General features: G+C 39.9%; 1 protein-coding gene across 1 annotated transcript in view; it reads right to left on the bottom strand.

Annotated features, from left to right (window-relative positions):
- Nucleotides 1-14,880, bottom strand: part of CUBN (cubilin) — a 149,051-nt gene that overhangs the window by 15,013 nt on the left and 119,158 nt on the right. The window contains exons 56-59 of the mRNA XM_075143880.1: nucleotides 13,997-14,146; nucleotides 7,518-7,718; nucleotides 5,176-5,305; nucleotides 4,020-4,237 (exon numbers count right to left, since the gene is read on the bottom strand). Coding sequence (XP_074999981.1) covers nucleotides 4,020-4,237; nucleotides 5,176-5,305; nucleotides 7,518-7,718; nucleotides 13,997-14,146 — 699 coding nt within the window. The remainder of the gene's footprint in view (nucleotides 1-4,019; nucleotides 4,238-5,175; nucleotides 5,306-7,517; nucleotides 7,719-13,996; nucleotides 14,147-14,880) is intronic.

The raw sequence follows: 14,880 nt of genomic DNA on the forward strand, positions 1-14,880 counted from the left end.
TTCTTGCCTGTCTATATCCATCTGGTTTTCCTTGTCTTGTGTTTAAATCATAATCTCTTTGTGACAGCAGATTGTTGCTTTATTCTGCCTGTGCAGTGCCTAGCACAGTGGAATCGTGGCCCATGAACTCGTAAGCCCCAAGGTAATGCAAACAAGGGACGACATTAGTATTAATGCAGTACACCATATTGCTCTTTCACAAAGTATAAATGTGAATTTCTCCTGCATGCTCACAAGAGATAGTATAAAAAAGGGGAGGGGAAAGAGCTGGCTACAGCTTGAAGGTGAGCAGGATTTAGGGCTGTAGAGAAAAAGCAACCAGTCTTCCTGCCTCCTCCATCCCACCTTCCCCACTGTCCCAACTCCGTTTCAGTTTTGCCTGTATTGTATGAAGAAAGCTCAGGAAGAGCTTTCTGACTCAACCCACTTATCTAACCATGTGTAACACTTTGCTTCTTGTAAAATCATGTGGCTTCCTCAGACATCTCCCATGAGCAGAACTGCCTTTCAGAAAACCCCTAGACCCTTCTCCAATGGTTTAGAATGTGATATATTTTTCATTACTGAGACAATGGGGCTATGTACACGAGCACAGAAAGCTGCCAAGCAAAAGTGATGTGCTGTTAATAAGGTCACAGCTACATCTCCTGACAGGGGTTGCTGACTTCTTAAAAATAAGAAAAAACCCCAACCCTTATATGTCTTCTCAGCCTTTGTATCATAAGCCTCGGAGGGATCACAAACTGGGATGAGAGGGTCACCCCACTACTGGATGGGAATAGGCAGAAGCTCCATTTATCACCAAAGCACAAAGTTCCTGCTATCACAGCAGGGATGGCAGAGGTATGTGCAGGCTCTGTCCCTGCCAGCCAGGGTCAGCTGAAAAGCTCAGGTCTCCCCTTAGAGCTGGAGAGATAATCGGGAGATCTTTGGACGAGCCACAAGCTCAGTACCTGCAGACCTCGTTCTTTGGGGAGAGATCTTGGCTCTCCTTCCTTTACAGAGACATCTCATGTAACCAGATGCCTTAAGCTGGTATTGATTTATCTCTTCTCATCCTTTTATTGATTGCCTAGAGGAGCACACACTTGCTGTGGAAAGGAAGTCTCATTTTACAGACTGAAAACAAAGGCAGAAAAAAGGTCAGTGGTAACTAAGGTAAGAGGAGTCTTTCTTTCCACAAATCTAACACTTGGAGCAGGCTGGGATCCTCAAGTCAGCCCAGTTCACCAGCTCAGCCTGAGAGCATGTCCAGTGATTCCAAAAATGAGGCCAATAAGTGTCCAAACTTAGCAGCAGAGACAGTGGAATTATAAACCCGCTGAACTGCACCAACAAAGGCCATATGTTCCCCTGCCTCAAAGGCATCATAACACAGAGTCGATTATGACAAAGAATGCTGCTTGTGAAATGTGCACTTAACATTATATTGCACAGCATACAGAGTAGCATGGTGAAAGAAAAGACATTTGGCAAAAAAGGTGAGATATTGCTGTACTGTCAAATTAATACTATTTCACACTTTCTGTTAGTCTCCCTTTTCTGACTAGTGGGGGGACCTTAAATATTCTAGTGGGTGTAGGATCAGTAATGTAAACAAATAGTTTTAATTAAAACAGAGCATGTTTTTCTGCAGAAATTTCAGGGTTTAACTCTTTGAATGCCTGGTTATCGTCAGTCTTGCTAGGCTTCTGTGAGTTTCCTACTTCATCTTGTCTCTTCCCTCCCACCACAATGGTTATAAGATGGACTCCCTACTAATAAAATTCACAAAAGAGAAAGAATGGATAACCCTGGATTTTGGCAGTAACCCTGAGAGAAGCCTGATCAGGAAAGAAATTGGAAGAGCTTGTGAGGAAAAGAAATAGTTTAGTTTGCTACAAATGAGTTTACTGTTTCTGCTCACTTTCCAATACATAATCAGGGTCACGCACAGCATTAAACAGAGAGCAATAATTACGTTATCCAGTTGTGCTTCCCTAGGGTAACTACAGAATAATGTGCTCATTGTCATCCAACAGAGGATGAGGCTTCTTGTTTTTTTACAGATACCATCTTCCTTATCCAAGACATTTATCATTATTAATTGTCATCTGATTGCACTTGTATTCTTACAAAACCACATGGGTTTTTATCTTTTGACAGACATGAGGGAGCTTCTCTAAAGCACCATTTAGAATAACAGGCTTTTAGATCTTCATGGTTTTATTCTCTTTCATTTGAAGCAGAAAACTCAGACCTCATAGCACAAAGATGTGTCATAGATTTTCCTGGCTCTATTTTTTAGATAAGTCAAACTGGAAAAGTTTATAGGACTGTGACACATGTTTTCCTTTTATAATATACTTTTCTACTTTTTGGCCATTCTGTACTAGCATGGGACTGTCAGGATTCTTCCTAACGGCTGTGTGGTTTAGTTCCTGTGGCTTGTTTCCCACAGCGGAGAAAGAAGACCTACCATTAAACATCTCACCACCATGGGCTCTTCATCATACAACCCACATCTCCACATGGCCATCTTTTCCAAGCAGCTCTATTGTTCCTGAGTAACTCCTGCAACATCACAACCTCCATTTCCTTGGGAGCCTGCACAAATGTCCCTCCAAAAATTAGCCTAATAGATGTCAAAGTTTATTCATAAAGGGCTTCTCCTCACTCTAGGAAACAATCAGGCTTGGTACTGACTTGAAGAGCTTGGCTTGTGTTCTGTTGTGTGCTTAAGCAGAATCTCTGGCAAGTTGCACAAATAAATCTAAAGTCAGTGGCTAAAAAAATTGACCCTATGCCAACAGGAAGAGCAAGAGCTTGGGGAGTTCCTGATGATCTCACCCTGGAAACATGAACCCAGGCTGCGGGGGATCTCTGACAACTGATACCTAACAGTTTAAAGACAACAACACGTGAAGCAGCATTATGTTACTTGAAATAAAAGTCCACAAGAGTGGTCTTAAAAGATTCTTGTAGCAATTACTTAGAGTAAAGCAAAGAAAGAGTTAATAATAGTAATGACCATGAGGTTCTGTGGGAATATTTTTCTTGGCAAAGCCTGTAGAACCAGTTATTTTCCTTATCTGTAAATACTTTCTCAGACTGTATCAAATGAGAAAGTCGCTGGCTAGTGGTTGGGAGGGGATTCAATGATTCAGCAGAAGACTATGTTTGTTCTGCCACAAAGGCCTTTCATTCTGATCTGTCTGAGTGCCAGCTTTGTAAGCTGGACAATTACTTCTTTCTAGATCACAAAAACATTGAGTTAATTACACAGGAAACTAGTAGTGATGACATGAAATCAATTTACATGTAATAATAATTTGTTGCCTATCATCCCTAAACAATTCAGATGTTAAAAAAAGGTAAAAAATTCCTTTTACATCTTGGTTTTAAAAATAGACTACTAGGCTTAAACCTTTTTTTAAGGCAATAATCAAGTTTTGCCCTGACTGTTGTGTCCATTAAAACATTTAACATCCAGTGCCTTCTTACTATGATCCTTATTTATGTTATGGCCAGCTAACCAGATTGATACCCAAAATCAGTAGAGATCACCACAGTGGTGCCTGTGGGGAACCCCAATCTTAACTGAACTTAACACTTTAGTTTTTAAAAAGGTGTGAGGTGAACTGCAAGGGAATGGAAATTGAGGATAGATGGAAAGGAGGCGTCTTTAGCGCACCACCAACCTTTGACTACAGAAGAATAAGAGTTCTCAGGTATTGCCAGATTTCCTCCAAAAGAGAGGCCTTTGGGTGCTGCTAAGCCTTCAGTCACCCAAGAACTGTCTGTGCCTTCAGAGAGGCAGGAAAAGGTTAGCAAAGAATAAAAGGAATCAGCTCAGAACTAAGGCTGGAACACAGGGACCCCATAAGCCTCCTATTTAGCTTAGTTCACTCAATTTTTACAAAATCAGAAACAGTCTTCTGCTTCCAGCACCCCTAGTGAGTGAGACCATAACTGCTCGTCACCAAAGGAAATTACTTACCAGCAGATTCTTGGGGTTATGAGTCTGATAATACTCTTACCTAAGGTCTCCCTGAAAGATGCTTTCCATCCCCTGTCTGCTCCAAAGAAGTCAGTGTTAAACACCAGGAACAAGTTATTACTGGAGCTCTTAATATTCGGAGGCAGTTCTGAGCCACAGAATTTCCCGAGAAGAGGAGCATGGGTGTCTGAGCCGTCATATATAGCCACATAATCTTTGTAGCAGGAGGGAGATATTTCAAGCTGGAAGCTGTTGAATCTGTAAAATACACTTGGAGATTTAGGTATCGCATGTTCATTTCTATTCCTGTGCTATGTGTGTTTTTAGTGCTTGAGGAAAGGTCCAAGTAATAGCAATGGCCAAAGCCATACACAGATAGATACCACAAAACATTTCTCTTCAGGAACAAGCAAGCAGAACTGTTAACTGCATGGCAAAAACACTCCAGCTAACCAGCCTCAAAGAAATAGTGACCCTCACCCACTGAGCCTCTTGCAAGGCAAGCTGTCAGCACACCTCAGCTTTCTGTGAAGCAGCAGATCTCCCCTGTGCAAACATACCCTCTCTCACTTCTGCAAATTGCTCAGCCTGCAATTTCCTTGGGCACGTGAGGGGCATGTAAAATGCAGGCTCAGAGTGCAGCCCAGCTAGGTCTTCCACTTAGCTGGGAAATGTTCTCTTAATTCACAATCAGCAAATACATGACAGAAGAATGTATCTATCTTTTAATTTCTCAGTGGCAAGATTTTGTGGCAGCCATATCTCTCTTTTAGGCAGGACAGCACACACTCAGAAGTATACTCTTTCTGGGTGGGTATTATTACTTGGTCTGTAAAGTGAGTACCAGTCCTCTAAAAGAATTATTTTTTTTCTTATATCAACTCACAAGAGTCTTAGAACTCCTCAAAGGCTGACAGAATTTAACTAAAAGCATGAGCTGCATTTCTTAGCCCTCTTGCTAACCAAAGTAGGAAGTTACAATTGTGGTGATGTTTTGCACATAACAAGTTACAGAGAAAGATGTAAGGAAGCCTGAAGTTGATTAAGGGGGCTTCAGTAGCCATTTCTCATTTTAGTTCAGCTTTCCCCCTTGGAAAAAGGAAAAATGGAGAGAAAATTGACAATAATAGCTGTCTTTAATTGGAATCGGAGACCTCCCTGCCCCCTTGATGACAAGCTGAACTTGGATTACATACTTGAGGGCCACTACTTTGCCATTTCCAACTGTGATGTAGTATGAGCAGTTCATGTTGTTGTGATAATCAAGAACTGAATGGGCCGGACTGCTGATAACACCAACAGAGCCATTGAAAATGCCACCACAAGCTGTAGGGGAAACAGAAAAAAAAGAGTGATTACTGTCTGAATACCAGCTTGGTCCTAATTCACATATTTCTTGCAGGAGCTCTTGTTAGTCCCCTTTTAGCCATAAGGAAAGAAAAGCCCTTGATAAATTAAGAGCAGTCTTCACTGTCATGCCTAAAACTGTTAAAGGCAGAGATGTATATCAAGTTGTGCTCTGCAGTGGAATACTAGAGGCAGTATTGAAGTAACAGGTTGTTACTATTCCATACCAAATGGCAATGGCTCCGTGTTTGTGTAGTAAAAGATTGTGCCTGATTTCAAGTGTGCTACAGTAGGACCAGGGAGCAGCGGAACGGGGCGGGTGCCCTGTGCAGCAGAGTGTCAGGTGTATCTGGAGGAACCCTGTACCTGTTCTAGCTTGCCATGAGAAACCTGGCTGATAAGTGGGCAAAGAAATTTCCTCATCCAAATCCTGGCCCCATGGAAGCCTCTGAAAGTTTGGCACTGACACAAAAGCAGCCACAATTGCACGCATAGCCCTGCCCCTGACTTTTCTGGAATAACTGTACACACAGTCTCATCATCCCTCCATCTCCTGTCAGGGTGGGGGTTTTACTGTAGCATTTGTTCTGTGCAGAAAGGCAGAGAGGAGTCCCCAGGTGTCACTAACCCTGGGGACTGTTCCCCACCTCGCCTTGTGCTGGGACTTGCCAGCAGTGGGGGGTGGCTGAGATGGAGGACTGCATACTTGCTCTCTCGCTGAGTAGCAAGTTAAACTCTGCAGCTGTGAACTAAAGGCACTGCTTGGCTTCTCAGGGTTTCAAACCATGGACGCTGATGAGGCCAGGATATGGCTAATGTTTGTTCCCAGCTTCAGTGCTTGAGGGAACAAAAACTATTATAAAACCAACTCTAATCTCCATTGTTAGCTTCAGCCTTTACTTTATAATCTTAACTTGGCAAAAAACGTTTCCCTGCGTCCTGTTGATAAATAGCTTAAAGCCATACACAGCTTTTCATGTTTTAAAGGACATGCCATTACCCTGGCCACGACCTGAACAAAGGCAGTCCCATACAGGGTGCCGCTGGATACAGAGCGCCTGGTTCCTCAGCCGCGCTCAGGCTGGCGGCCTGGAGCACTGGCAGATAAAGGACAGGAGCCGGGAGGATCAAGAATCAGCATTATTCTACACTAGGAGGAGGAAGCTTTTTTCATTTTTTTTCAGCAAACAATACAACTAGAGGGAAGAGGAATGTTAATTGCTACAATCTGCTTTATATACAACAACAAGCTAATAAGGCTGCAGTCATGTTTCTCAAATGTCAGAAGTCACAAGTCAGATAGCAGCAACTGACTTGAGTGAGTTATGAAGGTCTTTTCCATGAGTAACTGCACATTGTCATTTCTCAGTGGCCTCTGTCTTATCTGTATCAGGCCATTTATTTTATATAAAGAATTTAGCCTTATGCTTTTTGCTGTAGCTTTGAACATGAGGAATGCATTAAGGGAAATACCAAAGTTAAGAACTCACACTTTTCTCTGCAGATAGAAAATGAAATAGCTTTCAAAAATCAAAGTACTGTCTTTACAACTTAAACCTAGAAAATATTAAAATTGGTTTTGAAAATAAAATTAATCTTTTGGGATATTTATATTTGTGCAGATGTAAATTTTAAACTCAGTTGGAAACGTCTTTTTCTAATACTTCTAGTATTTCTAATTAGTATTTCTAATACTAATATTTCCTCTTTAAAAAAAAAGAGATCTCATGTGAATGCCAAAAAGTTTTGGTGAAATGTAGTTTTAGTATAACAGAATTAGACCATTCTCCTGTATGTTATAAAATCTTTTAAACGATCTCTCAGTTAAATAAACTGGTGATGTTTCTCCTTAAACATTGTAAAAAAAACCAAAAAAAACCAAAAAAACCAACCCTGCCAAAATGGGTTGCATTTCTTTTCTATAGCAAAGAAAAAGTGTTTCCATTCCTGACGTGGTCCCATGCAGTGTCTTGAAATGAGAATTGTGAGATAACACATCAGTCACTGGCAACACACACCAAACAGTCCCACATCCTGGTCATGAGAGCTCTTTTGGGCATGTGCAGAGGGAATATGAATCATCTACATCCATCTAAGGTATTCCCAAAATGAACTACAGCATTTCCTGCACTGAACCATTATCCAGCTGGAATATTTCCACCACCTAAAGCACAGGACAGTGGCTACTCACCAATTGCTCTGTATCTTGCCTGGAATCCAAAGCCTGCAATATGGGAGTCAGTGTAGAAGTTGAGCAGCATAGGTCCAAAGACACTGACTGGGGCAGGGAGCTCATTACCACAGAGGGTGAGGAGAGGATGCGGTGTAATCCTGGTCCCACTGTAGATGCTTACTCCATCATAAAGACAAATTCTGCTCAAGAGTGCTGGAGCTGCATGGACATATAATGCAGAAGTATTAGCAGCATATTTTCCATGTGATTGACTGAGCTGCAAGTATATAGACCTCACACAGGATAACAATTAAATTTTGTATTACTTTCCATTCCAGGATCTCTGGATCTCATTTGCTTGCTGAGGAAGCAAATGTCAATTTTTAACATGCAGAAAAACTGAGGCAGAAAAAGGCAAAGAGACCTTGTGTATGAGACATCAGACTGGTCTCATTCAACACATCCTATCATCTGGAAAAGGCTCCAGGCCCCTTGAGTTCTTGGGAGTTCATAGCTGAGTGAACACCATCTATGAGGAGATGAGAGGACCTGACAAAAGCGTGGATCTCCTCTGCAGATCAAAGCAATGCACTTTCTGTTACAGGCAGCCAACTACCTGGTATTTCTTTCCCCTGATGTAGAAGTCAGAACTCAGTGCAGGTAATTTTAAATCACTAAGAGTAAGAATTTTGGAAAATGAAAAAATAGTCTATACGCTAACTAACATGTTTCAGAGCTGACTTCTTTCTCTCTGAATTCCCTCAAACTTTGGAGTACCAAAACCCAGATTCTTCAGCTTGACTCAGGAGACAGAAAAATGTAAATTTAATCTTGCAGTTTGCCAGTGAAATGCTGTAACTGTGGCAGTCAGTGGAGATTTGGAGGTGACTGAGCAATAGGAAAAGAAACAATGATTTTCAGGAGCAATCTTCTTTAGGGGGCAAATCGGTACAGATACTAGGGTGCGTGAAAAGCTGCCCATTCAGAAGCACTAAGAAACAGAGAAATGGGGAATGTAGCATTCTACATTTTTTCCCCATTGGTTTTTAGCTTCTCATTTGCAGTTAGTTTTCTGGAGGATCAAGCCATCCTCTCTGACTCTCTGCCCTACCTTCCTGACTTTCCAGCCACCTCACCATTTGCAACCAGATTCGACTGAGATGAAAGATCTCAAATGAATTAAGTTCATATAAGTTTAATGAAGGTCAGTGGCTGAGTTAGAGTGCCAGAGGAATGTCCCCAAAGAATGACAAGCTGTGCTTTCAGCATAAGGGCTGTGAGTTCGAGCAGAGATCTGCTGAGCATCCTGGGAGCTCAGAGCCAGCTGGGAGCCGTGGGCATGGGGAGAAATTAGTGGTACCCAGGGTGATGCCGCCAAGGGATGTATGGTGGGAGCTAGAGGGGTTGGGTATCGTGTGGGAGCAAGAAGGGAGCCACATGGGTTATGCAAGGAAGCTGGATTAATGCTGTCGGTGAAAAACACAGTACACATCTACTGAAAACCAAGCTTTGTTAGTTGTTAGACTTATAGCACAACTTGGTGTTTTCTTTGTCTTTTTATTCATCATTTACAAGCGCAATGGAAGCAGAGGTGCCACATGTTTATTGAGGTTAAATTATCATGGTTAGCAATCCATTAGCAGCAATGGGGCTGTTACTTAAATTGCAAAAGATTAATCAGGAATTATCTGAATTTAACAGGAGAGACACTGAGTTTAGCATTGCAGAGGACTGATTCCTGCAGATTGTCCAGTCAAAACAAGCTGCTTCCTAGTGTCGTAGGAAACACGATGACTCGTATTGAACAGGATGACAAACAGGAATGGAGTGATAATTCTGTTTCACCAGAAAAACAGAGTCTTCCCAGCAGCCAGATATATTTTAGAACCTCTCTGGAGTTTTATTTTTAAAATTCTTTCTCTCTCAATAAAGACAATGTATTCTAACATGTTTTACAATTATGCCGATAGGGAAATATGGTACCAGTCTGACTCTAATAAGAGTAACTAAGCTGAAAACAACCAGCCATGTCAAATAACTGATTACACTATTAATTATAAAATAATTAATTAAAAATATTCTTCATGTCCTACTCTATTATGAGAATACTTGATAATGTGATACAATTAAAAAACATAATCAATTTTAAAATACAAAGAAATGAAAAAAAAGAAACAGAGACAAGTGCAATTTCAGAATGGAAAAGGTTTGAGAAAGCAACTCAGGTCCCTTTCTGGAAACACTTTGGAGAAAGGCATGAAGTGAAACAGATTTCTCAGCAAAGCAAAGGTCCACAATACCCGTCACTAGTTGTTTCGAACTGCTGCACTGGGAAGAATAAGATGGTTGACGTAGGATTGTGAGCAAAAGGCTTAATTTCCAGCTTTGAAACCTCATTGTTTGGGCCAATATCATTTTTCACCCATGCATCCTGGCAGGACTGATGATTGTTTGATCTTTATCCTGTAACTCATCACATGTTTACACTTTTCCTTAATTTCTCACCATACTAAAATGCATTATTCTGTCAATAATCCCCAGCCTCAGATTCCTCTATCCTATCTCCTCATGTCATACTTCCAGCCTCTACACTTTTCTAGACAAACTTCTGTCCCTTGCACTACAATGGAACAGCTTTCACGAGTCTCCAGAGATCTTTTCTTAGCCAGATGTCAGACCCACATCCTCTTTGAGCTGACAGGCACTTTCCACATAGTTAGCACTGTTTTTCTTCATAAGACTTGTCTACTAAGAGCTTTTGCTCTTCCTTTTAGTATTACTGTATTCTGCCTTCCAATTCATCCATGAGGATTCAATGAGACATCTTCTCTCCTGTCTTTCTCTCTTTATCTCCACATTAGCTCTGTGTAATCTCATTTGCAAGGACCGATACAACTACTATCTCTGTGCTGATGACCCCATAAGTCTACTTCCCTCCTCCAGGTCTCTTTCTGTTCAGACTAAAATCTTATTTCTGTCTCTCAACAAAACCATTCAATAGGAGAGCTTTTTTCCCCTTCCCATGCATGTTCTTTCTTTACAGCCTCATTATTTTGCCTGCTCTCATTAGGTCCGTGTCTATGATTGGGGTCTCTCTAGGTCTTCACATCCAGGCTAGATGTAAGTATTGTCAAGTGTTTCCAGTTATTATCTTTAAGATAAATTCATTTGTATCCTTCCACATACCTATGACTCTCACCCAAAAACCAGTGATTTTTCCAACATTTGTCTATTTTCTGAATTGCGTAGTAACAACTGAGAAAGCAGATAGAGAAGACTCCAAAATGAAGCTGTGACCCTATCTCAGATTGCAAAATTACAGTTGCATGTTTAAAATAAAAGGAGAAATAAACAGGCTATTAAAACATTTTTCAGGTCGACATGGTATCAACACAATGCAGTTGTTTTGTATAGACAGAGTATAAATACTACAGAATTCTAAAAGCAGATATTGCAGGAGGCCCCCATCCATTTCCCCTAATTTTCCCTGATTTGGAATTCAGACTTTATTGCATGTTATACTCGAAGAGTATTACAGCCATTTAATAATACACTACTCTAGCTGTCCTAGAGGTCTATTTGTAGGGATGTTAATCTGAATAAAGCCTATGAACAAAAGATGGATGTGATTAATTATTTCTTAGATAGCAAGTCTACTAAGATAGATAGATAATGGGTTTTGACTAATTCTAATACGTTAAATTTGTGTAGACCTTTGATCCAAGGTGGGAGGATAGATGGAAGAGAACATTTGTCGCTGCCACAGAAGTGGGGCTGAAAAAACAAACTCACCCCCATTTGTTTGGTTCTTTATAAAATAACCAAACACAACAATGTAGATGGTACTACAAGAAGCAAATGGCAACCTAAGCAGCATCATGAAACAGGCAAATCAAGAGAGGTTCTGTAACTGTATTCAGTTTGGCACAGGAAGAGACATTCTTTGGGCTGCAAGGAAATTACAGAGACTAAACCAAATTCCATTCAAAGGGTTAATCTTGCCTATGTTTTCCTGCCTAAGTGTTAAGTATCTTGTGTAGGCTATTGTCTATGGCTTCCTGTAATAGTCAATGGGTAATAAGAGTGAGAGAGGCCTTCATTCCACCTGTACAGCACATTTGCTTTTTAGTTTAAAGTACTATCTTTTTCATTTCATTATAGGAGAGGATAAGTCTAGATGATAAATCTAAATTAGATGTTTATTTTCATGGGCTCAAGGTCAGATAAAAATGATTTTTCTACCTACAAGGAAGCAGCCAATTTAAATTAAATTTTGATCACAAAATCAACAAATGCAGTTTCCTCCAGTTCTCTCTTGCTCTGTTATTGCTATATTTAGTGCTTAATATATATTTAATATATAGTACATGCATGTCATGTTCATTTGGTTCCATATACTGACATTGTATCACTACTGTGGGTTAACTGCCTCATTTGGAGTAATTCTTTATAATCAGAACAGGCGACTCATCATAATTGAAAACATAACTACTCTGCAGCAGAGAGCTGTGACTAACCCATGAAGCCATTCAATTTTGTACCAATGTGTCACTGCACTATAACCAATTACCTTCTGCCTTCTAATTTTCTGGAAAAAATATCTCAACCAGTTAAAGTCAATGAGATACGTATGCCTTACAGGCATTATTTTAGGTACTTCATTTCATTACTAAACAACCATGAAAAAAAAATTGGATTTCTTTTGAGAGGTCAAATAGGTAGTAAATTATGTTAATTGGACATGTAGCTAAACTTTAAAAACCCAATCTAGAACATCTGTACTAGTATGGTTAAGATTTTAAAGACCACACTCAGCAACAATCTAAGCAGGTGCAATGCTTCCTTGCATATGGAAAAGCTGGAAATGTTTTTAACAGATGCTGCCAAACATTGCTCTGCCTTTGCAAAAGAACTAAGGGAGTTCACGCTGGAAACCCTTAGGCACATGTGCTAAACATATTCAGTGGGACAGCTGAATACGTTTTCACTTATGCATGATAGTTTGCAAGATGGTGGTTTCAATCTTATTTCCAATTCAAACCCAGGCAATTTCTCTTTGCTACAGGGTTATATTTTAAGATTCTGTGAAAAATATTAATAATCAACTACTGGAGAGTGTCATACTTCCTCTTTTATAATCAGATCTTCTTTTGCTCTTATCCAAAGTTCTTTTCTTTCATGTGACTAAGGACTTTTAGTTTGTATAGCCTAAGGAAGCCTATAACAATAAAGGAGCAAATTGCCCTGCAAGAATATTTTTAGTATTTATTTAGGTCTATGTTTATTATTATGTCAGTATCACTTAACTCTTTGTTTTAACCTTCTTAATAATAAAAGCTTGAGTTAATTTATAGATTAACTGAATGCACAGACAGAATACAGATCAATAACATACTTATAGAGATGTCAAAATTGACATCATCTGATTCAGCCTAATGTTTAGTGTGTCTGCTGAATAATAATGTCTTCTACATGAAGAAATGATGTAATTTCTGTGGTTTACATTTCATTTAAAAAAAAACCTCTTAAAGTAGCAGTTTGTATTGGGAGATGAAAAAAATGTTTACGATAAAATCATAGTCAAATCAAATCTTTGTCTCAGATCTAAATTAAGTTTGGACCAGAATACTTTGGAATTCAAAACAGTTTGCAAACTTAAAAGGAAAATAAAGGAAGCCTATTTGCTGACTTTATGAGTTAGTCTGAAGAAAAATTCAAATTATGCAGCCCAGGTTAGTAAAAAATTACTCAAAAATCTCTTTGTCTAGGTGACTTCAAGGGAACCAAATTAAGATGGCCTCAAAATATGTGATGCCACCCAAGTAGTTTGGACATACTGATTCCTCTGTGTTATCATGACATCTCTACCCATAAAAATTTGATCCTATCAAAGTTGGGAAAGTTTTACCATTCACACCAATAGACCAGGATATTATACCTGTTATTTCTTAGCTAAATGCTGCCAAGTTTGAAAATCTCAAGAGTGACTTTTGTTGATGGGTATATACAGGGTAACAACTTTTATAGGTTTTCAGTTACTGTAGTCTTTCACCTAGTTTCACATTTATATGTTCATACATCCTTGTATAACACCTGAGTATATTTATATCCATTTTATCGGTTAGGGAAACAGAAGCACTGAAATGCAAAACAGCTGGCCTAAGATCAAAAAGATTATAAGACTCAATGGCAAAAAAAAGACAGGAACAAACACCCAAATTGGCCACAGTCACTCATACTCCAGCCGCTTGGGAAATTCCCAACATCATTGCTGCAAGATATTCAACGAGTGAGATCTATCTTCACTCTTCTGGAAGCCGTCAGTGACGTGAAACTGAACCGTGGAAACTATCTCTGTAAATGTTTGTCTGTAAATGATTTTCAGAATGGACCGGCAAATTAAACCATCAACCATTTTCTAAGATAGAAGACTGGTATATTTTTAAGAAAGAAGTTACACTTCATAATACATACTGAAATTATGAAGAACCAGTTACCTTCCAAGTGGAAAGTCTCAAACTCTAGAATCACCAGTGACTGTGGTCCCTGATCTATGATATAACTGCAGTTCAAGTTGTTATCATACTGACTAGGGTAGTTAGGAGAGACGATACGACCTGCAGGGCTGGTGAAATTTGCTCCGCATCCTGCGAACATAAATAAATAAAACACAGTTATAATCCAGGTGATGATAACATCATTCTGGTTTTGCAGTGAGAAAACCTATAATGTACACAAGGACCTCATCTATCCTTAAGAGGCTGGTCAAAAAAACAGGGAGAGTAGTATATATCATGATGGCAAAAGTAGGTCCTACACACAGACAGAGAGCAGTGGTTTTGGGAAACATAGGGCCTTCCTGCCTGCATCCTCACACAGTATCTTTGCATGTCTTGGGTAAGACCAGGCCATAACCCCTCAGCACACTGACCAGAAGGACACAGCACTGCCATTCTTATGGGTTTGGAGCCTGCACATTTCAAAATCCCTTAGTACATACAAATGTAGCTGAACTGGATGGGGGGTTATTGGGGCACATCAGCAGTTTAGCCTCATTTGAAAATGCCCATATTAGTCCAAATGGTACCATTTTTGCTTCATGCTTGACAGCCAGGAGGATGTCTGTTGTAGGGCTATCTCTGGGTTGCTTTGCTATACCCAGAGGCAGGAGAGGTTTATCTCAAGCACACAGAACTGTTCATTTTCATGGCGCTTCTTCTGATCCTAGTGATTTGCATGGACTTGGAGTTTCTCTTTATTTTAAGCTACAGGCTTAAAAGAGTGCAGTGCACAGTGAAATGCTGGTATAAGATTAGGAACAGCCATATGGAGCCTGTGATTGTCTCCACTAAGAGGTTGTTATTTGTTACTGACAACATTA

The sequence above is a fragment of the Calonectris borealis genome, chromosome 2 (genome assembly GCF_964195595.1).
Source record: "Calonectris borealis chromosome 2, bCalBor7.hap1.2, whole genome shotgun sequence".
NCBI classification, from domain to species: domain Eukaryota; kingdom Metazoa; phylum Chordata; class Aves; order Procellariiformes; family Procellariidae; genus Calonectris; species Calonectris borealis.